We start from the raw sequence: 25,203 nt of genomic DNA, 5'->3' as shown, positions 1-25,203 counted from the left end.
GAAATAATTTTCTTTTCTTTTTCCTTCTTTTTTTAAAATTTACTTCTTCATTTATTTATTTATTTTCAAATTTTTATTATCGAACTGATGTACAGAGAGGTTACAGTTTCATACGTTAGGCATTGGATAGAAATCATTTTCTTGCTTATTTTTTTTTAATGGATGAAGAAAATTTTTTAATGAAAAAGTAACTTTACAACAATAAAATATAGAATACAATAATATGTTTTTTTTAATTTAGAAACTGTTAATACAAGTCACATTGAAATAAACATTCAAGTATTTACACTTTAAATTATCCTGAGAATCTGAGGCTTTATATAAATATATATTTGCATGAAAATACTTAAAAGCTGTCAAAAGTTAAAATTCATAGAATCACCTGTAACATAATTAAAATTTGAGGAAGAAATATAATTATTTTGTATATGCTTGTCCTGGGTCTTGAACTTAGTCCCAGGTGCTGTCCTTGAGGTTTTTGCTGAAGGCTAGTGCTCAACCATGTTGAAATACAGCTCCACTTCCAGCTTTTGTTAGTTAATTGGAGATAAAAGTCTCACAGACTTTCTTGCCTAGGCTGGCTTCAAACTACAATTCTCATCTCTCAGCCTCCTGTGTAGCTAGGATCACAGGCTAAGATCCTTGCTTATTTTTAAACTCATAGGATGGGGGGGAAAGCCCAAAGCAGGGCCTAACTGCTGTAGTTCCCTCAAACCATTATCCATGTTAATCCTCTGGGTCCTGAAGTAACTTCACTATTCCTGAGTTTTTGCCTGGCTCCTTAGGAGACTTGGAAGTTGAACGAGAAGTGATCAGTGTCTTCCTTGGTGACATGTTGTCAACATGGTTAAATTGAGTCAAAAGTTGGCAAGTGATTATTTCGGAAAGGGACTTTTTAATAGAAATTCTATAGCTCTCTACAGAGTTCTGGGCTTTTCCAAGTATATAGTTGGCTTCAAAACAAAATACTTTAAATTTATGAAGTCTTAAAAAAAAAAAGACCTCTGCTGTTCGAGTAATCCAATCAGTTATCTGTGTGGAAATCATCAAGAATCAGGACATTTTCATTTTTATAGTGTTTCTTAGTACTAATATCTTAGTGTTATCCTTTTCATCTTTGCTTGATGACTAAAACTAGTCTAGCTACTCTCCAGGATAAGCTTTTGGTTTATTAACATATAAATTTGAAGTGGCTGAACTTGGAGTCATCCTGATTGACTAGTACAAGGGACTTAACCAACTTTGACTCATACATTGATTTAAGAGTGATTTAGAATGGAGATGTTGTCTAGAAAGAATCACATCTGTTTCTTTTGTTGAAGGTTATTTTAACTTCCTCGGCTCATTCATATGCTTAGGAGAAGATTATACAAATAACTCTTATCTTAGCTTAGTTTTCTTTGCGGGGAAGCAAAGGGTTTTAGTGAGTCAGCCATCCATGAACGCATTGGCGAAATACAGAGCCCAGAAGTACAGGATCTTTTATGTCTTTAAGCTAGTCCCTTCAATATGACATATATTTTGGGCACAGTAACAATGCTTCATTGTCACATAACTAAGAAAGGGAATTTGGGATATTATTACTATGACATCTTTGGGTATCCTCCCTCCAGCTGGACATAACCGACATCAATATTCCAGTAGTAGATACTTCCAGAAAATTTTGTTTGTTCCTATCCCACTTCCCTCATCCTTCAAGTATTTAATTTGGATAGAATGAGAGTGGGAAAAGTTGTTTTCTGAGTTAGCTCTGGGCAAACTTACCTAAGAGGAAATGATATCTGTGTTTCTAAAAACAAGACCAAAGTGATGATGAGTTATAAAAATTCCATGATAAACTTGAACTATCAGTGATCAGTGATTTACTCTACAAAAGCTATTTTTATTCTTCAGTTGTACAAATTTCTGAGTGCATTGTGATAATTTGATACATATACATAGTGCTAGGGACCCTAAAACTCTGACTTTAAATATAATATGTAGGGAAAGAGTGTGAATCATTTAATTTTAAGGAATATATTAAATATTATGGCTTTTCACAGGAATTTAAAAAGCTATTAGAGGCTGGGAATATGGCTTAGTGGTAGAGTACTTACCTCGCATACATGAAGCCCTGAGTTCAATTCCTCAGCACCACATAAACAGAAAAAGCCAGAAGTGGCACTGTGGCTCAAGTGGCAGAGTGCTAGCTTTCAGCAAAAAGAAGCCAGGGACGGTGCTCAGCCCCTGAGTTCAAGCCCCAGGACTGGCAAAAAAAAGAAAAGAAAAAAAGCTATTGGACATCTATGTCTGACCTGATTTTTGCTTTTTAGCAGTTAATAGTGAGGTATGAATCTGGTTTTCTGTGCTCTAGGTATACTGCAAAGCGTCAAAAGTTAGGTGTGATGGAGCAAGTCTTGGTTGGGGAACCTGCATGCTATGTGGGTGGTGGTGACCCTCACTGTGAGAGCAGATGAATCAAGTGTATGGGTATAGTGCAGGGTTGGACTGATTCTACTGGTGTGAGACGCACTGGAAAAGTCAGCAATTGGGGTTGGGGGTGGGGTCACCTTCCAGACAAAGGAAATCATAACCTGATTGAAGCAGCAGGGCTCAGAAACCATACTGAATATGGCATAACTCCTACCAAGGGGACCATTTCAGGGGTGTGTCCAGACTACACTGGAAAAAGACTTGAGTCCAAGTCCAGAAGAGCCTTCATTGCTAGATGAGGAGTTTGAGATTTATAGTTCTCTTATGTTTTTCACATATGTGAAAACATGCTCTCCCCTCCACCCCCCATGAGGGAGAGAGTGAAACCACTGGAGTTCTTTTAGAAAGATATACTAAGTAGGACTGAGTAAGAAAACCAGACAGAACGAAATGGTAGGTATGGAGGAGTATTCTGCTTTGAAGAAGCATTTCAGCCAAAGGCACATTACTAATTGTTTGTTGGTTTTGGTTGTTGTTTTCTTTTGAAAAGGAAAAGTTTATGTTGGCTCACGACTTTGGAGGTTTCAGACCATGATCAGTCAGTTCCATGGCTTTCCGGCCTGTGACAAGGCAGAAACATCCTGGAGGGGCCGTGGTGGAGAAAGGCTTTGCTCACCTTATGGCTACCTTCCCAGGGATGGTCCTAGGGAGGGAACTACATGTTGAAGCCAGGAGCTGGTTGAATGGCACAGACTGCTGCCACTGCTTCTGAGTATGAGTGTGCCTCTAGCAAGCAGAGTTAGAGAGCCGTAAGGCCCAGTGGACTCCCTGCAGTGGAAGTCAAGACAGTCTACCACTGCTGAGAGCAGCCAGAGACGCTGTAAGATTACCTCAACTAAGAAAGCAGCTCAGCCTGCAAGCACATTCTTATGTTCCCTGGGAGATGGAATCAAAAAAGGTCCCAAAGATTCTTTTAAAAAAAAAATAAAAAAAATTTGGTTACTAGGAGAGCTAAGATGCCATGAATGAGATTAGACAATCATTTCAGGGAAAGGAGCCAAAGGAAGGCTACTTTCTTGGTAGTGATGTCAAAGAATCTAGATTTGCCTATGAAGAGCATTAACCCTTAAGAACTAGTTGAGGAGAGCATATTTTAAAATGTACAGTTAGAGCAAAACTTAAGTTTAGGGAGAAAATAGAGTGATGTGAATGGTACCTGAGGCTGGCACAGGAGTCCCATCATTTGCCTGCTTGCCTTGGACTGCCATATTGTCTGTGTCCTGGACATTATAATCCAGGATAGAGGCATTTGCTAAGAGAATGATGAAGTTTACCCTGGGATCCAGGTAGGTTAGGTCTGGCTCCAGCATGCAGACAAATGAAATCGGGTTCAGATGGTGTTAAGAGGAGGAAACATCCAGAACAAAGAAGTGTGTTCCAGCCAGGCACCAGTGGCTCGCACTTAGAATCCTAGCTCCTCATGAGAGACTGAGATCTGATGATTGTGATTCAGGCTACCCCAGGCAGAAAAGTCCATGCACCAGACTGTTATCTCCAAACAACTACACACAAAAAGTAGGAAATAGAGCTGTGGTTTAAGTGGTAGAACACTACTAGCCTTGAGCAAAAAAGCTCAAGGACAGCACCTAGGACCTTAGATCAAACTCCAGGATCACACACACAAAAGAACTGTGTTCCAGATTTTCCTGCATATACAGTTGTCCAAATTTGGGGGAGGGGGACAGGTCTGTGAATTAATTTTACTAACTAAGGAGAGGTATAGCTCACTGGGAAAGAGCAGGTTTAGTACGCACAAAGACTTAAGATCAGTCATTTGCATCCATAAACTGATTGATTAATTAGTTAACCAACCAAGAAAATAGCTGAATTAACCAAGTTAAAGTTATAGCATTTCAATTCTTGTTCTCTTCTTGGTCCCTGTGGCACAGAACATCTAAGACCAAATTGTTTTTCTGAAAGAACACAAATATTCCAGAAGTATTCTAGAATAGTAGAACAGTAGGAGGACTGGGGGTAATAACAACTTAGGTAAATTCAGCTGAGTAAATTAAACTCCTATTTTGAAAGTCACAGGCGGCACTAGAGTGGTTTCTGCCCTAAGGAACTGGTTTATTCTAATCTTTAAGGTATCAATTTCTTGCAATGTAGAGGGAAAAGGAAAAATCACTGGTGAGCAGACATAACGTCTCTAGGCAGCCCTGATTTCAAAAGCCTGTCTAGGACTGTCTAATGTACTTTCTAGCTACTATGAACAAACCTGTGAGTGTATGGAGAGAAAAGCTTTCCCATCCTTGCCTGGTGTTTTCATTAAGAGAAAGAGTTGAGATGCTTAAGAGAAGAGATGCTATTTTTCTTAGAAAAGTTTTTTTTTTTGTGTGTGTGTTTTGTTAAAGATGAAGTATGAGTTTTGATGCAGTGTAAACTCATTAGTTCTATGTGTTAGGCAAATTAATTTCTACTTTTTTTTGGGGGGGAGGGGATTATGGGGCTTGAACTTCTGGGCCTGGGCACTGTCCCTGAGCTCTTCAGCTCAAGACTAGCGCTCTACCACTTTGAGCCACAGCGCCACTTCCTTAATTTCTTATCTCCACTATTTTATTGAAATAAAAATAAAGTGATTTTAGCACACAAGCGAAATTGTTCTGGCATACTTTGGAAGATATTATTCTCTGAAAAGTTTTGGCTGTGCATGTGGGTACCACTCCCTCTTCTAGAGATGATAACAGTGTTAAAGTTTAACATGATGTTGGATGCTGTAATTCTACAGGAGTTTCCGCCCTACCGTCAGGCTTGGCCAACGAAAGACCTTTGTGTCCAGAGGGCTGTAAACTGTGGGCCTGTATTTCAACACTGTTCCTTGATGTAGACCTCTTGTATACTTGTTTTTTAGTCTTGGTATAATTGGTAACAGACAGCATAATTTTAGTGGAAAGTTCTTTTAACTTTTCAGAGTTTGAACAGTGTAATTCTTTATGTTTTATTTGCAGTGTCTGATAGTAAAAAAAAAAGTGTGGGAGATTTATTTATTTCTCCGAACGTGGTAGCTTGCACCTGTAATCTCAGCTTAGTGGAAGGCTAAGAGTGGGATGATTGTAGTTTGAGGACAGTCTGAGCAAAAAGTTCACGGAACTCCCTTCTCAACCAGTAAGCCAGGTGTAGAAGACACAGATAGAATGATTGCATTCTGAGGCTACACCATGGCAAAAATGTGACACCCTATCTGGAAAATACAGAAAGCCCAAAGGGCTGATGGATATTCTCTGTGTTCTGATATCTCTCAGACCTCTAAACAAACACCCCCCCCCCCCAAGCAAAAAAGATTCTTTACATGCTAGGCTTTTACTTGACATTAATAAAAATCCATTCCACTTCCACTGCTTGAGATGAATGCTGCGAACTTTATTGTTCGTTTTGCTACTTTAATAGGAGATAATTATGTTGTCTGGGAGTGTTATGTCACAGAAAGATTTCTTTCTTTTTTTTTTTTCCACGTAAAACTTTCACCCTGGGAAATACAGGATGGTGGGGGGGGGGAGATTATAAGCCGATATAAACACAGATTATAGTCCATTTAAAAAGAGAGAGGAAGAGGGCTGGGGATATGGCAAGAATGATTGCCTCTTATACATGAAGCCCTGGGTTTAATTCCCCAACACCACATATACAGAAAATGGCTGTGGCTCAAGTGGCAGAGTGCTAGCCTTGAGCAAAAAGGAGCCAGGGACAGTGCTCAGGCCCTGAGCCCAAGGCCCAGGACTGCTCCCCCCCCCCCAAAAAAAAAAAAAGAGAGAGGGGAAGAAAGGCTCTTTTTCCCATATCCTTGTCTTGCTAAAATATGTTGGTGTCCTGTGGCCGCTGTTCCAAATCACCTGGGTGTGGTGGCCTGAGACAGGAAAGTTAATTCTGCCTCTCTTCAGGAGGCCACGGTCTGGAAGCAGGGCACCTCAGGGTCACATTGTCTCTGAAGGTGCCGAGGGAGAACATTTGTTCTTCGAGCCTGGCGTGTTGCTGGGAGCTCTTTGCCCTTGCAGCATCAGTGCACTCTCTGTCCCATCCCCAGTAGATCTTCCCAGTGTCCCTTTTTCTCTGATCAACCCACTGTAAGCTAGTACCTTCTTCATCTTTTCCTTAACTGCCTCTACAAAGACCCCTACTTCCAAATGAGGTTGATTTCTGGGGGTAGACATGAATTTTGGGTAGACATGATTCATCTCACTCCGTTAAATTCTACGTTTTGGGCTGCGGTGTGGATTTTGTTTCTGAATGGGGAGTTTCAAAAGCTGAATCTAACTCACAAGAATCACCTCAGGAAAACCTTGGCAATCCATACATATAACATGAAAGACTGCCTGAGATAGGAGAGGACAGAGAATGACTCTTCTGACCCACTATGGAAGGGTAAAAAGTGGCCTAGTCAAGAGGGCTGGTAGCTGGGTGATCAGATCACCTCTTGGCTACTAAATGAGATAAGCAGTTCTGTTCTGAGAATTGCTGTCATAGTCTATCCTTCTGCCTTCAAGTCATTATCCCCTGCCTCCCCCCCCCCCCCCCATCTTGCTTCTGGCCATGAACCTCATGAGATCATAGCAACTAGAGCTCTGACTTCCTTGGGGTAGGTAATTTATTAACCAGATGCTGTTGGTGGTACCGGATGACAGGGAGTAGAAAACTCAACTAGGATATGGAAAGCCAAAAGAATAGAGCATCATCCTATCCAGCACGGGCTGCTACAGACACTCCAGCACACAGATGGATGGATTGGTTTGTGAGTCAGTTTCCTGCATCCTGTAGAGGCCAAAGGAAGATCTGCAAGCAGCTGGGGGCTGGGGACCTGACACACAATGGCCACTTCCTGCAGCCAGGAGATCTTCACCAAATCAGGGTGGGGAAAGACCAGGGCCACTTCATGCTCCGATGGCACTTTATACTGGGTGCTTCTGAGACAATGTCTGTAGCAGATGTTCTCTTCTTTCACTTTGAACCCGTGTTCAAGTGTTCACAGAAAGGAGCCCTGAACTTGACACAGGAGTTGAACTCTGGGAGGGAAGGGAAGAAATTGCATGACCTGATCATGAGGACAGTTATTAGAAATTCACATACGCTAATGTTAATTTTGTATCCCCATCTGAAAATTTAAAAAAGGCAAGGCCATAGAAGTGAACACACCAAAATGTTTATCCTAACTTTCATTTATCAACCATAGAAGCAATGACAATAATAAAAGTGTTTGCCACTTGGCAGTATATGAGCATTTCACATATAGCTGCTCATTTACGTAAGATGTCAGCTGTGTGCAAAGTTTCATATTGTGTTTACTGTGTACCAAAGCACTGGACAGAAAAGCAACAGGGAAGTCAAAGAACAGTAAGTCATAATTAATGGCACACAGTGAAACTGAATCGAGTGATTTCTTTTTTGTACTGCTGATCACATGAGGAGCCACATCTGCTGTGGTGATGGAAAACGGAAAATGCTGAGAGATGAGCTCAAACAAATGGACTTGCCCTTGGGCTGGGCTGTCCTGGTCTGGATCCACGATGACTGCTGAGCTCTGGCTCTCCTCCCTTTTCTAGAGGATCCTGGGCTGGCCATGGTGTGAAATAACGGAGGAGAGTTAGGGAGGTGTCGGTGGCCCTGCCCAGAAAGCTGGGATTGGGCAGTGGCTTCCTGCAGTAATGCTGGCTGGCTGCCCCGCTCTGGGCTGTGGTGGTGGTGGCTGTTGAGGAGGTGGGTGGGAGACAGCTGTGCCTAGCACTGCAGCCTACATCAGCTCACAGAGCACCGTCCCCTCCATGGAACTTCTGCAGAATGTTCTGCCTGAAAGGTGAGAGGGCTGTGGGTCTGTTTGGGCAAACTGTCAGTTTATCAGCCCAGGGTTCAGTGGCAGTGCTGGTTCCAGTTTAATCCAACCCTGAGAGAGTTTGGAAAGTTAAAAAGTCATTGTTCTTTTTGTTGTTGTTGTTGTTGCACACAGGAAGAAAGACCTCCTGCTGCGGGAGATGGAATTCTCTCAGAGACAGAAAGGAGATTTCCCTGCTTGGGATATGTTTTGTATGTGTTCTGTCCGAGGCAAAAGTTTAAGAGGAAAGGAGGGTTTTTAATAAGCTCACTAAGTGTAAGAACACTTTACAGCTGTACTGAGTCCTGTTAAGTTTTCATGTCATGAGTTGCTCCTTGATCGTAATCAGTTGGAATGAGTAGAAAGGGGGGGGGGGGAAGGATTTCATTGCTTTAACTTTAACATGTAAGTAGGACATATTTATGTAGCATAGGACTGAGTACTTTCTAAGTACTGTGAAGACAGTGAATGCATGTGTATGTATACTGATTGATTTCTCGTTAGTCGAGCATTTTCTACTTTCAGACAGTTATTTTTTTCCCTTCAGCCTTAGTTTTTCTTCCAGCTTCTTGTCATAATATAATCACTTTAAACATGTGAAAGTGTGTTTTCCTATGAGAATGAGGGAGTTAGGCTGAATTTTCTTGGAACTGAAGTACGCTATTTTGCTCATATCTTTCAGTGTATGTCATTTTATGGATGGGAAATTCCTGACAGCTTTTCAGTTTGGGAAATAAACTGGCTGTAGCCTGTTTGCTTTGTGGATGACTCCTTTGTTCTCAAAGTTTGTTAATGAGATATAGGCATTTGATTCTATGTTCTCAGCTGGGGTTAAAATCCACCAGAGTCTAATATCATACTTTGAGTAGAGGATATTTGTTTACAGAACATGTATAAATATGATCAAACTGAGGGGCTAGGAACAAAAAATACTCTTATTGTAGTGTATTTAGTTGCCTTAGCCTGAATGAATTTGAGTATTTTTGAAGCTATCTATTTATCTATCATGCCAATTCTGTTGCTCAGGGTCTTGTATGCTTGCTCACCTTTTTCACACATACCTGGTGTTGTGCTATTTAAGTCCAGCATTTTGCTGGTTAGAGATAGACTCTTGGACTTTTCTGCTAGGGCTAGCTTCCAACCTTGATTCTCAGATCTCAGTGCCCTGAGTAGCTAAGATTACAGGTATGAGCTACCAGCTCCTGACTTGTAAAGTAATTTTAGATGAGAGGTATTGCTAACTCTCATGGAATTAAGAGGAAAAAAAAGTTTAACTGTAAAAATCAACCGTAATATTGGCTAAAGAGCATGCTAACTTAGTGTGATTTCCACAGTGCAGTTGAAATCATTATGATCTAATGCTAGCTCAAGGTTTAGGATTTTTAATTGAATGCAGGTGTGGAATTATTATTGGGTATTATTACTTATATAGTTTCAGTGTGTTTTTCTCCATCTATCCTTTTTTTTTTGGATGCTAGTCCTGGGGCTTGAACTCAGGGCCTGGGCACTGTCCTTGAGCTTCTTATTGCTCAAGGCTAGTACTCTACCACTTGAGCCACGGCGCCACATCTGGCTTTTTCTGTTTTGGTGTTTGTTTTTTTGTGGTACTGAGTAATCAAACCCAGGGCCTCATGAATGCTAGGAAAGCACTCTACCACTGGACCACATTCCCAGCCCTATACCCATCCTCATAACAACAATAAATTTCACCTTATTAAAGGATCTACGAGTCTCGTGGACTCTGTTTCTGTGGTAACTCAGGGAAGTTTTACAAGTCACATGTATGGCATATGGTGATAGACGAGTGTTCCTATGGTGAATAGCGTGTGTTCCTAACCCAGAGTCCACAATAGCTTAAAGCCTGTTTTCTGAGCAAATCCTTGACATTTCACTCTCTTCCTGGGGCCAACAATCTCTTGGTTTATAGTAATGATTTCTAGATCATCCTTTGTACTAAACATTGAGGCAAACCCATGACAAAGTAACAGAGAGGAAAACAGGAGCTACTTATTGAAGGTTGGCGTTCCCACTTTGGAAAAGAGGCTTTCAGTGATTTCTGTTAGTAGCTCAGATACGGGGGTGCTATTGTATATGTAGTCATGATTAGAACCGATCTTAAAGAAAACATGATTGTTCCTCCTTTGGCTTATATTTTTATGTTCCTGTGTATTTCTTATAATTACTGAAAGAAAACATTCGAATCAGCCTCCTACTTTGGCAAAGTTTTCCTTTTCTTGCTTGAGACTTACTGTTTTCTGAAGTCATCTACTTGGGTGCTACTAAAATTCCTTTATTCAAGGGGGATATCACCTTTGCCCTAACTTTTGTTATAATAACATAGCTGTGGCTTTTTGCTGTCGCCTTTGATGTGCCTCAGATACCTCCCCACCCAAATGTATTTTTTTCCCTTCAGCAACATCTGATCTTGCAGCCCCTGAGGTGTTCTCTAAAGTTCTGCCAAGGTCCCTGTGGTCAACAAAGGCTTGGTGTGCTGTCCTTCACTGTAGGGTCAAGCATCCATCGTGGTCTAAGCCGGGAGTTTCTGGTTAGCCAAAAAAGCAAACTATAATATGCATATCACTTATGATATGTAGATTCGGCCAAAGATTATTTTAAAAAGTAGCCTAAGATGTTTTTAATCACAAAATTACCTGGAGAATAATTATCTCAGAATATAAGCTTCCTACTCATAGTAAGTCAACTTCATCTTAAATATAAATATCCTTGCAGTGCTATCTAACTGTGATAAGGGTGTGTGTGTGTGTGCGTGTCTGTGTATGAGAAATTGTGTGCTGGTGCTAGGGCTTGAATTCAGGACCCATGTATTGTCCCTGAGCTATTTTGCTCAAGGCTGGCGTTCTACCACTTAAGCCCCATCTAGGACTTCCCACTTTCTGGTGATTAATTGGTGATAAGAGTCTCATGGACTTGCCTGCCTTAGCTTTTCTACTAGGACTAGTGATCCTCAGATTTCATTCTCTGAGTAGCTAGGCTTAAAAGTGTGAGTCATTGGTGCCCAACGGGTAAGGACAACTTTTTAAAGACTTCCCAGTATCAAAGACTGATAAAACATAAAATTTCATGACACCACCATAATGTCAAACAGCTAAAAAAGACCTTAAATATTGGTATCATTTGCTGTACTAGTCTCGTTTTAAACTTGTATGTTAGAACAGCAGCTCATTGGCATCAGAGAGTTGGTAAGCATAAGTGAATTTCCCATCACGGCCATAACAAATAACCACCAACTGAGGGGCTTACCATAGAACTTTCTTCTCTCATAGTTCTCCAGGTCTTACTTCTTTTTTTTTTTTAAATTAAATTTTATTGACAAGGTGATGTACAGCGGGGGTACAGTTGCATAATAAGGTAGTGAGTACATTTCTTGTCATATTTGTTATACCCTCCCTCATTTTCCTTTCCCTTTCCTAGTTCAGGTAAGCATATATACAATATCCAGTGTTGTACCAAAATTATATGCAGTAACCACATGGGGTACGCTAAGGGAAATTCACCTGGTACATTAAACGTAACAACAATAAAATCCTCCTGTTTCCTTCTCTTGGAGTTCATTTTGCTTAGCCTCATCTTATATAATTATATGTACATAGCTATTGAGCTATTGTGATCCTCTGTTAGGTCTATCCTAGCAGGTCTTACTTCTGAAATCAAGGGGTCTCTGGGAAAGAATCTTTCTTTAGATTCTTTTCCTGGTTTTCATGTCCCCAGCTATCCCGTGGTTGTGACAGCCTGCCTTAATGTGGCCTTTTCTGGATGTTAGTCTTTGTCTTTGTATTTGATGACTTTCTTATAAGGACTCTCTGGTTAGTTATTGTAGGGTGTTGACCCTTTTCTTGCCTCATCATATCTGCAGAGAATGTATTTGGAAATAAGGTCTCCTAATGACCTTCTGAGTGAACTACAATTCTTGGGGGGGGGGGGCATGCAAGCCAGTATAGTTGAGCGTGCATAATGTCACATAAAATGTGGGTAATCTTGTAGGAGATGTACTTAGGAGAGCTGTAGGAACAACTGCCCAACATAGCTGCCTTGATGCTGCATTTAAAACTATGGCAATGCAACTTTAAGACAAGTTTGTACGTAGTCAAGTTGAAAGATCTACCCATTATGACCAGTCATACTTCCTTTACACAATCCAGTTTCCTCCATGAACTCTTACCCTGCCAGGAGGGAGAAAACAAAAAACAAAGTTGAACTTAGTTCACTGCCGTCAACTCAGTGTGAACCAAAACTTTCAACAATTAGCATTAGATCACTCAGGTCATGGGGGGTAACTTAGTCTTTCAGAATTTTCCTGCTTATTCTCCTGAGCTTTAGAAATGAAGTAAAAAGGTAAGATTGGTGAGCATGATGGCGGATACACATAATTCCAGCTCCTTGAGGGGCAAGGCTGGAGGATCATGAGTTCCAGGTCCTATCTCAAAAACAAAATACAGGGCTGGGAATATGGCCCAGTGGCAAAAAATGCTTGCTTGCCTCATATACATGAAGCCTTAGGTTCAATTCCCCAGCACCACATATATAGAAAACGGCCAGAAGTGGCACTGTGGCTCAAGTGGTAGAGTGCTAGCCTTGAGCAAAAAGAAGCCAGGGACAGTGCTCAGGCCCTGAGTTCAAGGCGCAGGACTGGCCAAAACAAACAAACAAAAACAAAATACAAAACAAAGTAGCTAAGGGGCATGGCTCAAAGGGGTAGCCTCTTTGTCTAGTGAGTGTGAAGCCTTGTCCCCTCAAAGAAGGAATCTTTTTGAAAATGATTTTGCTGTTATTATGGGAAGGATTAGTGTTTTTCTGCCCTTAAGAATCCAATGATTTTTTTTTATTTTTGGTATGTGTGTGCGCGCGCTGGTCCTAGGGCTTGAACTCAGGGCCTAGGCTCTGTCCCTGAGCTTTTTGTGTTCAAGGCCAGTACTCTTCCACTTGAGTCACAGCTCCATTTATAGCTTTTCTGGTGCTTGGACTTTCCTGCCTGGGCTGACTTTGAACTATGATCCTCAGATAACAGCCACCTGAGTAGCTAAGGTTTTCGGGTGTGAGCCACCAACACCCAGTGAGAATCCAGTGTTTTATGAGCATCATGGGCCTTCAGTTGCCAAATGGCATAGTTCGTTCTCTTTGGTTCTGCATTTCCTTTGAGAAGTTTAAGCCAGGGCTGCAGTTCCTGTGTGTCTTCAAAGATCTGTAGATCTTGTTTCAGAAAGCAGAAAAGTTAGGAATTCTATACAGCTGAGTGTGCCCCAGCTGCCTGCATGCTCCCTATGTTAGGGTCCTGTCTGTATTCTTTGCTTCACAAGTTACAGATTTAGGAGCCTTTGCATTGTCTAATAATAGCACAGAGTTCTGTTGAAGATTACAGTGATGAACAATCTCAGGCATGTGCTCCTGCTCTCACAGGGCAGTGCACATTAGAACGCAGCCCTCCCCTTCCTCATCCTGGAATACCACACGGGCCCCTCTCCAGTTGTCTAGTGTATGTTGTGTATGTAAAAGAATTCCTTAGATTCTTTTCTTGGCAGCATTTGGAAACTAATGTCAGGAATCAGAAACAGATTTGTTATTTTGGTGTGGAAACAAGTGCATTTTTTTGAGTGAACCAGTAAGTAAGCATTTGCTCCAGAAGGGCCCTCGCCCCGTCTTAAATCTGGGAATAAGCCACCAAGTAGTCATTGAATGAGTGGTATGCGATGTTACTCCTTGATCCTGAGCATCATTTTAAAAGAGTTTGAAAAACAAAATGCAAAGCAGCCCTGGGGATTATCACATTCCTGTGACACTGGACGCCCTACTCTCATACATTAAGGATTTGAATTTTATATAAGTTAGCAGCATCTTTTAGATGTTTCCTTTCACTCTCCACTCACTTAAAAATTGTATATAATCTATCATCAACTACCAAGGAAGATATATATATATATTTGCTTAGTCTAAGATTTAAAATAGTATTTTTTTTTAACCAGTCCTTGGGCTTGAACTCAGTGCCTAGGTACTGTCTCTGAGCTTTTATTTTGCTCAAGGCTACCACTTGAGCCACAGCACCACTTCCAGCCTTTTCTGTTAATGTGGTACTGAAGAATTGAAACCCAGGGCTTCATGAATGCTAGGCAAGCACTCTACCGCTAAGCCACATTCCCTAGCCTAGCACTTTTCTTTTTTTGATGCAGTTATTAGGGCTTGAACTCGGGATCTGGGTAATCTCTCCTTAAGACTGGTGCTGTATCACTTGAACCACAGCTCAGCTTCTGGCTTTTGCTGACCAACCGTCTGGCCTGGCTTTGAACCACAACTCTCAGATCTCTACCTCTTGAGTTAGCTAGGATTACAAGCATGAGCCATCCAGTGCCTGGTTTAAAGTAGTACTTCAAATTAACACACTGGTGATAACATGGAGTTCTCAAGCGGAGGAGAAAAGCCCTTTATTTATTTTGAACTTCCCCTGAAAACTTTGCCATGCTTTCTAGTTTGCCTTCTTCTTTCACAAATAGTCAATCTGTTTCCCAAAGCATATGTCATGGTAGAACCCATATCACCATGTGAATAGTTTGTGTAATAATATCAAGCAGGAGATGCTTTCCCACAGTGCTGAGAGAGCCGTTGACAGAGTTTTGCTCCCTAACAGGCTCAAAGCTTGAGATCTGCTCTTTCTGGAACCTGCTGTGTACGTGGATAAAGTAATGAGTAATTTGATGAAGTTGATCCAATGTCTTGAATTATTGAAAGCACTGCCAAAGATTTTAGTTAAAGTCTCCATTTTTAATATCTCCAGTCCCATATATTCTTGCTCCCTTTATTGGTTAATTTTCATCTCTCTTTTTTTCTTTTGGTACTACCCTCCACCCAAGCTTCCCTCCCTGAGAGCTGTATACCTACACCATATTGAACTCTATGAAGACATATCATTAGTAAAAGTGCATTAGTTACGGTGATTGTTGTAGACAGAGGCAGATGGATCAGTGTGCTAAAGGAAATTATCAGTCAGAACATCATGTTACCATCGACCAGACACAGAAGCATGAAGGCATATGTAGTTTCTGACTTTATGCAGCAGAAAATACGGCTGAAAACAACCAGAGAGTGTAATGCATTTTTGAATGATTAAACCCTTTGGCAAGATGTAGTATTGGGCATACAGGGTGGAAGAGGGACATTCTTAAATTGAAAAGCATAAGTTATTTTACAAATCATACACAGCAGTGCAATGAAGTTTAACATTAAGAGATCTTAATTTGAGAGACAACCTATAACAACGAACTATTTAGTATTATGAAAACTGGCTTACAATAGTAGTTGTGTAGCTTTCTGACATCCTATCATTCTCCAAATATAAGGAAAGGGCCTCAGAAAGTGCCTTGCTTCTAGCTCCATGAAAATGCAGGGCAGAAGAAAATGGAAAATGTAAGTTTCCAAGTACCCAGAATACCTGTTTCCCCCTCTCCATCATAAGCTATTATCTATGCAAGTTGCACTTTTGCTTTGTGTAGACCCTTTCCTAATTTTTAGCAGAACAAAGGAAGCTCTGATTCCTTCTCTTTTTTGGGTAACTGTTGCTTTATCAGAATGCCCAGGATTTGATGTTAAAAAGAAAGAAGAGTGCAGGGCGCCACTGTTGGCTCATGTCCATAATCCTAGATACTTAGGAGGGTGATATCTGAGGATCACAGTTCAAAGCCAGCCTGGGCAGGAAAGTCTCTCAGACGCTTATCTCCAATTAAGCACCAAAAAAGCCAATAGTGGAGTTGTAGCTCAAGTGGTAGAGTGCTAGCCTTGAGCAAAGGAAGCTCAGGGATAGCAAGGGATAGCACCTAGGCCCTGAATTCAAGCCTTAGGACTGGCACTAAAAGAAAAAAACAAAACATACCCAAGGTAGCCAACTGATATCTACATTTATCCAGAATATGTTGGTATTTTGAAACACCTCTGAAATTCATCAAATCTTTCCAAAGTGGTCTTATAGAAAAGTTAGAGGAATGAGGGACGAGGTAACAAACAGTACAAGAAATGTATCCAATGCCTAATGTATGAAACTGTAACCTCTCTGTATATCAGTTTGATAATACAAATTTGAAAATAAAAAAAATGGGGCTGGGGATATGGCCTAGTGGCAAGAGTGCCTGCCTCATATACATGAGGCCCTGGGTTCGATTCCCCAGCACCACATATACAGAAAATGGCCAGAAGTGGCGCTGTGGCTCAAGTGGCAGAGTGCTAGCCTTGAGCAAAAAGAAGCCAGGGACAGTGCTCAGGCCCTGAGTCCAAGGCCCAGGACTGGCAATAAATAAATAAATACATTAATTAATTAAAAAAAATAAAAGTTAGAGTATGTTCTCCCTGTTGACTTATGGTCACTTACCATGTGCCAAGATACCTCTGGTGTCCAGTACAGCCTTCTATCACCTGTTTGATATTCTGGATGTCTTTACTAGCCTGGGTCTCTTCAGTCCACAAGCTCTTCTGGCTGCTTTCCTGCTCACTGTAATGGTAGTACTGCTTACTCTAGCTTTTGGAGGTTCTGCTTACCCCAAAATTATCTTTGGGAGCATAGAAAAACCAAAGACTTTTAAAAGAGCTTCTCTGCTAGTTATGACCTAAATATCAAGAATGTAGAATAATTAATATATGTGAGTGAAGAAGATTCGAAGGATCTCAGCACTATCCCATTATTAATCATGAAAATTTACTCGAATAGAGATCTTCTTAGCTCTAAGAGTAGACCCCAAGTAATAAATCATTGGAAATTCAATACTATTTTACATAATCCTGGGTTCACTTTCTCATAAGACTATGGTAATTTTATTTAAATCCATAAATGCTTAAAGTTACTGATTGGGCTTCTCTTGGACTTGGAAAAGTAGAGAATGATTTGTTCCATAATTTGCAAATGTGCTGTTTCTACACATGCAGATGTATTTCTTGGTTTTCAGCACAGTATGTCGACACCCACCTTTAAAATGCTTTCTGGATTCAGTTATATAAATATCTCTAGGTGAACAAAAAGTATTACAAGTCACATGCTCTTGCCAATGAGCGTTGTAGCAACATAAATATTTTGAAAGCCATGTAAGCTGAGAGAGTGTCCTGATACCATTCTAACCGCTCCAACAGAAACCTTCCCTGCCACAGCACTCGAGACAAGCCTTCCTTTTTGGAAATATTTCCCGGCAGAACAAATACTTGGTAAAGATGTAAAGCAAGATTTGGACTGCTCAGATGGTACATTTTAGAAATGTTTTATTTTTATAAAATCCTCCACAAGCTGTGGCTCAAGTTGCTAGCCCTGAACAGAGAGACAACGCCTGGGCCCTGAGTTCACAACCTGGGACTGGTATGCATGCATGCACACGAGTATGGACACACACACACACATACACACACACACACACACACGGAGATAGACATACAGAGTCTCTCTGCATCTAGATAAGCAGAGGGTATGGGTAGATAGTTTTGTTCTTATGTAGATGGAAATGTCCTTATTTTAGGTGGAATGTTCTGCTGAGGAATTGGTAAGGATTTCCTTCTTATTTTGTGCTTTATTTTCAATCTTACTGCATTTCCCCCATTGACAACTAGAAATCAAGAGAAAAGGCCATGAAGAACAGCAGAAATCTAACTGAATTGTTAGTAAGTTTAGGACAACAGGTTGAGCATCCCTAATCTGAAAACCCAAAATTTGATGTGCTCCCAAATCCAAAACTTTTGAGCGCGAACATGATGCCCCAGGTAGAAAATTCTGCTTCTGACATCTCAGGGTAGGTCCCCATCGCCCAGGCACCCCAAAGACATTGCATAAACTTACCTTCAGGTGACCTGTGTAAGGTATATAAGAAACAGAGGAATTTTGTATTGAGATTTGGACCCCATTATGAGGGGTCCAGATGCCTCCATAATGAGGCATAATGAGATGCCTCATTATGGATATGCAAATATTCCAAAAGCAAACAAAGGAAATTTTTAAATGTGAAGCAGCTTGTTCCAAGCATTTCAGATAAGGAATACTCAACTTGTAACATAGATAAAAAAATGATTTCATGTGTCCAAAGATTATATGACCAAAGATGACATTACATATCCGTCTTACCAAAAATACAAGGATTGAATGCTGAAGAAAACATTTTTCATGTTATTAGACATGTTTTAAATATAAAACATTAGTTGATACTCACCCAGTAGTTTTAGGATTCAATTTACTAGACGATTTGCTACTTTACAATCACTCAGTGGGAATATGTCATGCTAAGCAACCACTGCCCTTTCTGTTTGCCCAGAAACTTATGTAGATATGGCAAATATAAATCGTTGTTCATATACTTTTTAACATAAATACTAAGAAATTTGGTTGAAAATGATTTTGTGTTTGTTGCTTTTAATCCTCATTTACCTTCATGAAACCATAGAAAGGGTCTTTGTTGGTGTGTTATCTGTAAATGATAAAAATGTCTGTGAGATGGATAACAGCTGGCACCCCCAAACAGATGGCATTCTTTGGGCACATGATATACTGTGCAGCCAAATGAACAAATGCCCTTTCGACTGGGATTGAGGAGCTTTCCTTTAACTCTCCTCTCTTTTCAACTTTGGAAAGTCCCACTCAGCTCTGTGCTTGGAGAGTGGCAATGTTTAACCTCATGAACAGATCACAACTCCTGATCTTCTTCCCTGCCCCCCTATACACACACAGACACAGACACACACACACACACACACGCGCTTGTAGCGCGCACCCACCCACCCACCCACCCACCTGCATCCCCACAGCCTTCCTTGTTTTGGTGGTAGATCCATCTTTTCAGCTGCTTAGGCCCAATATCTTGACCTCATATATAGCTCCTTCTTCTCATTTGAATTTGCCACATTCACTTTGTCAGGAAACGCTGTGGACCTAAAAAAATATTTTTTTTTTCCTGTAATTTAACCTTTATTGCCAGCTCCTGGCCTGAGTTTTGCCTGACCCAGTGACCAGAGTAAATCTTAATTGTGTCACTCTTTTGCCTAAAACCTCATTTTACTCAGCTCACATTGGCAGTTTCTCTTTTGAGGAGTGTTAGTTATAGGCTAAAACCACAAAAAGAGAAAGATGCTTTTCTAAGCTACAGAACTTGCAGCGCCATCTGACACTTTAGTCAGGCAGGAATGGAAAAGGTTTCCTGGGGGAACTGCAGACCCAGGCGAGCCCTGGTCTTGTTTGATGCTTGATGCTCGGGGAAGGTTATGTCATGCATGTGACCCTACATTCTTCCATGAGGCAGATGAAAATTGCCCTACCCTACCTCATTTTATCATTAAGACTAGCCATACGATGCACTGCATGCAGCTGTGGAGATTTACCTTTATGAATTTTGAAAATTTTGAGTGTGACAGCTTTATTGACAGCAGTAAAGTAAAAGCACTAGGGAAGCTATGCAAACCAGGAAACTAGCTGGAATGTTTAGTAACAAACAGTTGTGATTCTGCATGTATCTGTTGTGCTGAGGTTAGTGTATGCTGAGTATACCGAATTTCTTCTGATGATGAGTACAGGATATTGTGTCCTGTCCAAGAACCTTGACTTTTGGTTTTTAAACCAGCATTATTCAAATGGAGGGCAAGCTGTACCAGAAGCCATTGGGTGGCATTTCCGTGTCTTTTCATAAAAGAACAGTTTCTGGTTGTGTGGAAGGGATGTGCTAAGACCCTTGACTTTATTATAGGCCCCTTGAAAGCTTAACTTGACCAAGGAGGATCCTAATAGATACTTGTCAGTTAAAGGAATGATGTGTTTCATGTGCTTTAGATGCAAAGGATTTTAACCATCACTTATCTTCAAAATACAAACTGGGGCTGGGATGTAGCTTAGTGGCAAAGTGCTTGCTTAGCAAGTGCCATGTCCTGGGTTCGATCCCCAGTACAAAAAAGAAAAGACAAAAAAATACAGTTAAAAAAAGATAGAAGTGGATTTTACTACTTCCCATGGGACTGAAATATGCAGGCAATAAGTGCAGCAAGAAACATTTTAGCTTTCTGAGTCTTTATTTTCTATAGCAGCCCAACAGAAAAATCTAAAGAACCAATTTCAATCAGACTTATAAGAAGAGGGTTTGGCTATAGAGGAGGAAACATGTTAATATGTTTGTGCAAATTCAAGCATTCAGAACAAATTAGTCCATGTTCTGTGATAATGGGATGGAGAGATACTGACCCAGGTACCTTCTTGGTCTTTGAAATGGCAGGTCACCATTTGGAAATGGTTTGTTTCTTATAGGTTCCCATCAGGTACCACAATGAACTGGTCCACTTCTCTTGACCAAAGGATTGAGGATTTATTCACCCAGGTGAAACACACTATCTAAATGCTTTCCTTACTCTTTGAGTTTTTAGGTTTTTTTTTTGTTTTTTTTTTTTTTAAATCACTCCAGGTCATAGTCTCAAGCTATGAGGGCACCTGATCACAGGAAAAAAAAAAAATGGAAACACAGCCTTATGTTTTGAAACAAATTATTTAAATACGTGATTTTTGTTGTTATTGTTGTTTGCTGGTCCTGGGGCTTGAACTGAAGGCTAACCTCTTACTACTTGAGCCACAGCTCCACTTCTGTTTTTGTTTTTTGTTTGTTTGTTTGTTGTTTTAAATAGTTTATTGGAGATAAGAGTCTCACAAGCTTTCCTGCCTGGGCTGGCTTTGAACCACAATCCGCAGATCTCAGCCTCCTGAATAGCTAGAATAACAGGTGTGACCCACCAGAGCTTGGCTGTGACTTATTCATATAATTTTATTTGAAAATTCATTGAAGTTTAATTTCATTTGATCTTCCTATCCCTTCTTCTGAATTCTCAGATCCTGTGGATTCATTAGTAGGATTCCACTGCATGCATTTCATTCTATTTTTTCCATTACATTTGTTCTCCATTTTCTCTATAAATATGTTTACAGTCTGGTCACTGTGTATTTCTGTCTGTATTATGTACTCTGTGAGCAAGCTGCGGTTGCTTGGAGTGCTTTTAGAGGGACTCTATTAATATCTGTTGAGTAATAGAGTCTTTAGCCACATCAGGGACTTATTCCTTCCCCTTTCTTTATGACCTGTTGTGTATATTACAAGTTATAGACACTTGCAACCCCTGATAGGCTCTCTCTTCACCTTCTGTCTTATCAACTTGATCGATCACTTTAATGCCCAGTTAAGATTTTACTAAATTACACATTCAAAATTAGCCTGAGAGCTTCCATGTTAGTAACCATGAGCAAAGCAAAACATTTTTCTGCCAAGAAGACCCTTAGGAATCAGAGACCATAATGTGTTTGTTCTCTGGTTGAAAATTCTCCAATTTTAACCAGCAGCATCCCATAGCCTTCAGGTTAAAGAAGAAATCTGAATTGTAACCTCTTTGTACAACTTTTAATAAAAAATAAATAGATAAAAGAATAAACTCTTCAGCATGATATGGAGGAGCTCTTCATGAGGAATGCTTCCCTGTTCTTCAGTCTCAATTCTCCCTCACTTCTACTCCCCATCCTATTCCATACTTTGTTTGTCATTGCCTGCTTCAAGAAACTTTGCCTAGGAAGAATATCTGTTTCTCTGCTATTACTTTAACCTGACATTTAAACCAGACTTAGCATATGAAGCGCTCCATAGCATTCCAGTGCTAATTGTTAAAGTCTCTTCTTTGTTCTTTCACATACTGTCACACTACACCTGTGTTCTTGTTGTAGGTAAGAAGAACATAGAAAACAGGGATTATTCATTATTCTCAGGGCCAAGACTCACATAAATAATGGCTGAATTAATGCATTAGCAATTGAAAGTATTTTTTTAAATAGAGAAAAATTCTGGCACATCAATCTGGCTTAGTATTAGAAGCAAAGTGGAAAGCATTATCTTCTTCTCTTACAGAAAATTATACACTGTTCACACTAGGGGTACCATTACTCACTCCAGCTATTCTCTAGTAAATAGTTACTGTGGAGCTGAAATGCACCAGGCATTTAAAGTAAGATTATTTATTTGGGAAAGAGGGATATGTATGCAAAAGAAATCCAAAGGTAGTTAGAATTTTACCTGGAAGATTCTGATGAGGATACAGTGCAACAATAGTCTACAAGAGTAAATGAAAATAGATTTTTGTCAACCAAGGCCAGGTATTCAAGATAAGTGTGTATTCCTCATTCCTGGAATGGTAGTGAAAACTAAAAATATGAAAAAGTGGAAGGAAAATACAGATAAGTAATTTAATGATTGATGCATCATTTAATGCAACCTGCTGTGACAAAGTACCATATTGGAGTGGTTTATAAATAAGAGAAATTGATCTCTCACAGTTTTGGAGGTCCAGGTCTGAAATCAAGGTGCTGGTGAGGGTACAGGTGAAGGTTTTCTTGGGCGAAAGCTGCCATTTTGTCTTTTCATGTGGCAAAGAATAGTGAGAAGGCTTTTTGGGGGCCTATTTATAAGGACATGGACTCCATTCCTGAAAGCTCCGCCTTCGTGACTGATCCTTATAAGGTTAAATTTTCAACATGGAAATTTCGAAGAGACAAACATTCGGCCCTTTGTATTCCATTATTGTTATTATTATTATTATTTTTTTTAGTGTGCATTTCACCAAAGGTTTCATTGTGGCATTTCAGTTGTGTATATATTATGTTTTGCTCAGAATAGCCCTCTCTGTGCTATGTTTTTTGTTTATTCTTCTTTTAATTAATTTATTATTATTATTATTATTATTATTATTATTTTTGCCAGTCCTGGGGCTTGGACTCAGGGCCTGAGCACTGTCCCTGGCTTCTTTTTGCTCAAGGCTAGCACTCTGCCACTTGAGCCACAGCACCACTTCTGGCCATTTTCTGTATATGTGGTGCTGGGGAATTGAACCCAGGGCCTCATGTATACGAGGCAGGCACTCTTGCCACTAGGCCATATCCCCAGCCCCAATTAATTAAATTTTGTTGGCAAGGTGTTGTGCAAAAGGAGTACAGTTTCATAATAAGGCAGTGAGTACATTATTAATCCATTATTAATTATTAAAGTAACAGTAGTCTGTTTGAGTCTTCTGAAGTTAAGGAATCCAAATAATGGAAAATCTCTTTTCTACCATTCCAAGGGCAATAGACAAGAATTTTTGGCTGCTAAGATTTTCATCCCTGGATATGTCTATCACTGTGCTACACAGGGTGGTAACGAAAAGCTTCCCAGATGTGGTTATGATTACTAACCTTCCAGGGACCTTCCAAAAGGGTGACCTGAATCATCCAGGTGGATCTGATGTAATCACAGGAACATTTAAAAAGCAGAGCTGTCCAAAGGGAAGGTTGGATGTCTGGTAAGTTAGATGGAGCCAGTCGCTAGACACCGAGAAAGGTGAGTTGCAGCTGAATTCTGCCAACAATGGAATGATCTTGGGAGTAGACTCCTTCCCACAGCCACCAGATCAAGCCTAGGACAAGCCCATACCTGATTTAAACTGTGACTTCCTTATGCAAGGTCCCAGGTAAACCCATTGGAAACCATTCTATACTGTCAATGTACAGAACTATGGGATAATGTTAGTTACAAATGATTATTAAGTTACAAATGGTCATTCATAACTTCGTGATAATTTGTTACAGTGGCATGTGTTGTGGCCTATATAGAGGCATTATTAATTAAGAATGAGGTTTTAGACACGAGTCTAGCATACCAACACAATAATAACTGGGGAGAGGAGATAGGAGTGTCTTGGTTTGGGAACATTTGTGTTAGGAAGATTTGATTTCTGGCAAACATTAAATTGAATGGCTTTTCTCTGACACTTTAGTGACGTCTTTAATTCTGGCCAGTCCAAGATCTTTGTGTGAACTCCAGGATATCATAGTCAACTCCAGGCGTGCTTGTGAGTGTGCCTCAGACTTCTAAGGGTTTCGGCAAAGTCAACCAAGGGATTTCATACTATTATATGCTGACTTGATGCAGGAAAAACTAACAATAATAAATCAAAGGAATGAAGATTGTTTTGGTAGTAAGATATCAAAGGCTTATTCTCAAATTTTCCAAGTGTTTTATAAAAGCAGGACATTTGAGATGTTTACTTCTTCTTAGCACTGTTTCCTTAATGTTGCTGTGTGAGAGGCAGGCTCTTTGTCAAAGGCACCCTCAAATCTCAAGTACTTAACATGCTAATCTTTTGCTGGTCAAAAGAGAAGTTATGATTTTGGCTTCATTGCCGACTAAACTGCAATCTACGGGACAGGTGAAGTTTGGCTTTGCCAGTGTGATGTTTGACCTCAAGAAATACTGAAACAGTTGAATCCATATCTAAGTAAAGAATATTTATGGCTGTATAAGAGGATAATAGTACAGTTAGAAATCACCGTTAACAATCCTACTTAGTCACTTGACTGTGTAGAAATAGAAAGAACACTGCTTACGTTTGCTTAGGAAACAGACCAGGAGTTACACATTGTGTCTCTCAAAACATCAACAGAATTACAAATAGAATTTGAGACAGGTTATTGATTTGATGGACCACCAGTTCAACAACAAGGTAATATTGTAAACTAAGTGAATGTTTTTTGTTTTTGTTGACTTGTGCTGGCTGTTTTATATGTGTAATGAATTTGGGAGCTAGTCTTGGCTTTGGAGATTTTTGATGCTAGGGATTCAGTCGGAGGCCTTGCACATGTGCTTGGCTGCACTTCTAGCTCCTCAATGCAAAGTTTCAGTTGACCCATTAGACATCATTTTCATCAATTAAACAGAGTTCACCTTTGTTTGCTCATTTTGCTTTTCTATGTCAGCATCCTCTCTTTTTCTTAGCAGCTTCATTTTTTCCAGTGGACACAATTAGTATATGAGCACACCTTCTGCATAGGGGTGTTCGATGGCAGGTGAATTATCATTCTCCATTTTCTTTCTTCCTCAACCCAAAGATTGCTAATACAGGTCAACTTTCTTTTCTCT

The 25,203-nt window shown here is 40.2% G+C and overlaps 1 protein-coding gene across 7 annotated transcripts in view; it reads left to right on the top strand.

Moving 5' to 3' along the window:
- Nhsl1 (NHS like 1) overlaps positions 1-25,203 on the top strand; it is a 201,651-nt gene that overhangs the window by 102,153 nt on the left and 74,295 nt on the right. Inside the window, exon 1 of one of the 7 annotated variants that reach the window (XM_048354181.1) lies at positions 6,617-8,257. The exons of the other annotated variants lie outside the window; for them this stretch is intronic. Within the exon in view, the coding sequence (XP_048210138.1) occupies positions 8,242-8,257 (16 nt within the window). The 5' untranslated portion in view covers positions 6,617-8,241. Of the gene's footprint in view, positions 1-6,616; positions 8,258-25,203 lie in introns of those variants that run through there. 7 annotated transcript variants of the gene reach the window in all.

This window comes from Perognathus longimembris, chromosome 9, assembly GCF_023159225.1.
Source record: "Perognathus longimembris pacificus isolate PPM17 chromosome 9, ASM2315922v1, whole genome shotgun sequence".
NCBI classification, from domain to species: Eukaryota; Metazoa; Chordata; class Mammalia; order Rodentia; family Heteromyidae; genus Perognathus; species Perognathus longimembris.
This window is presented reverse-complemented; position numbering and strand designations above follow the sequence as displayed.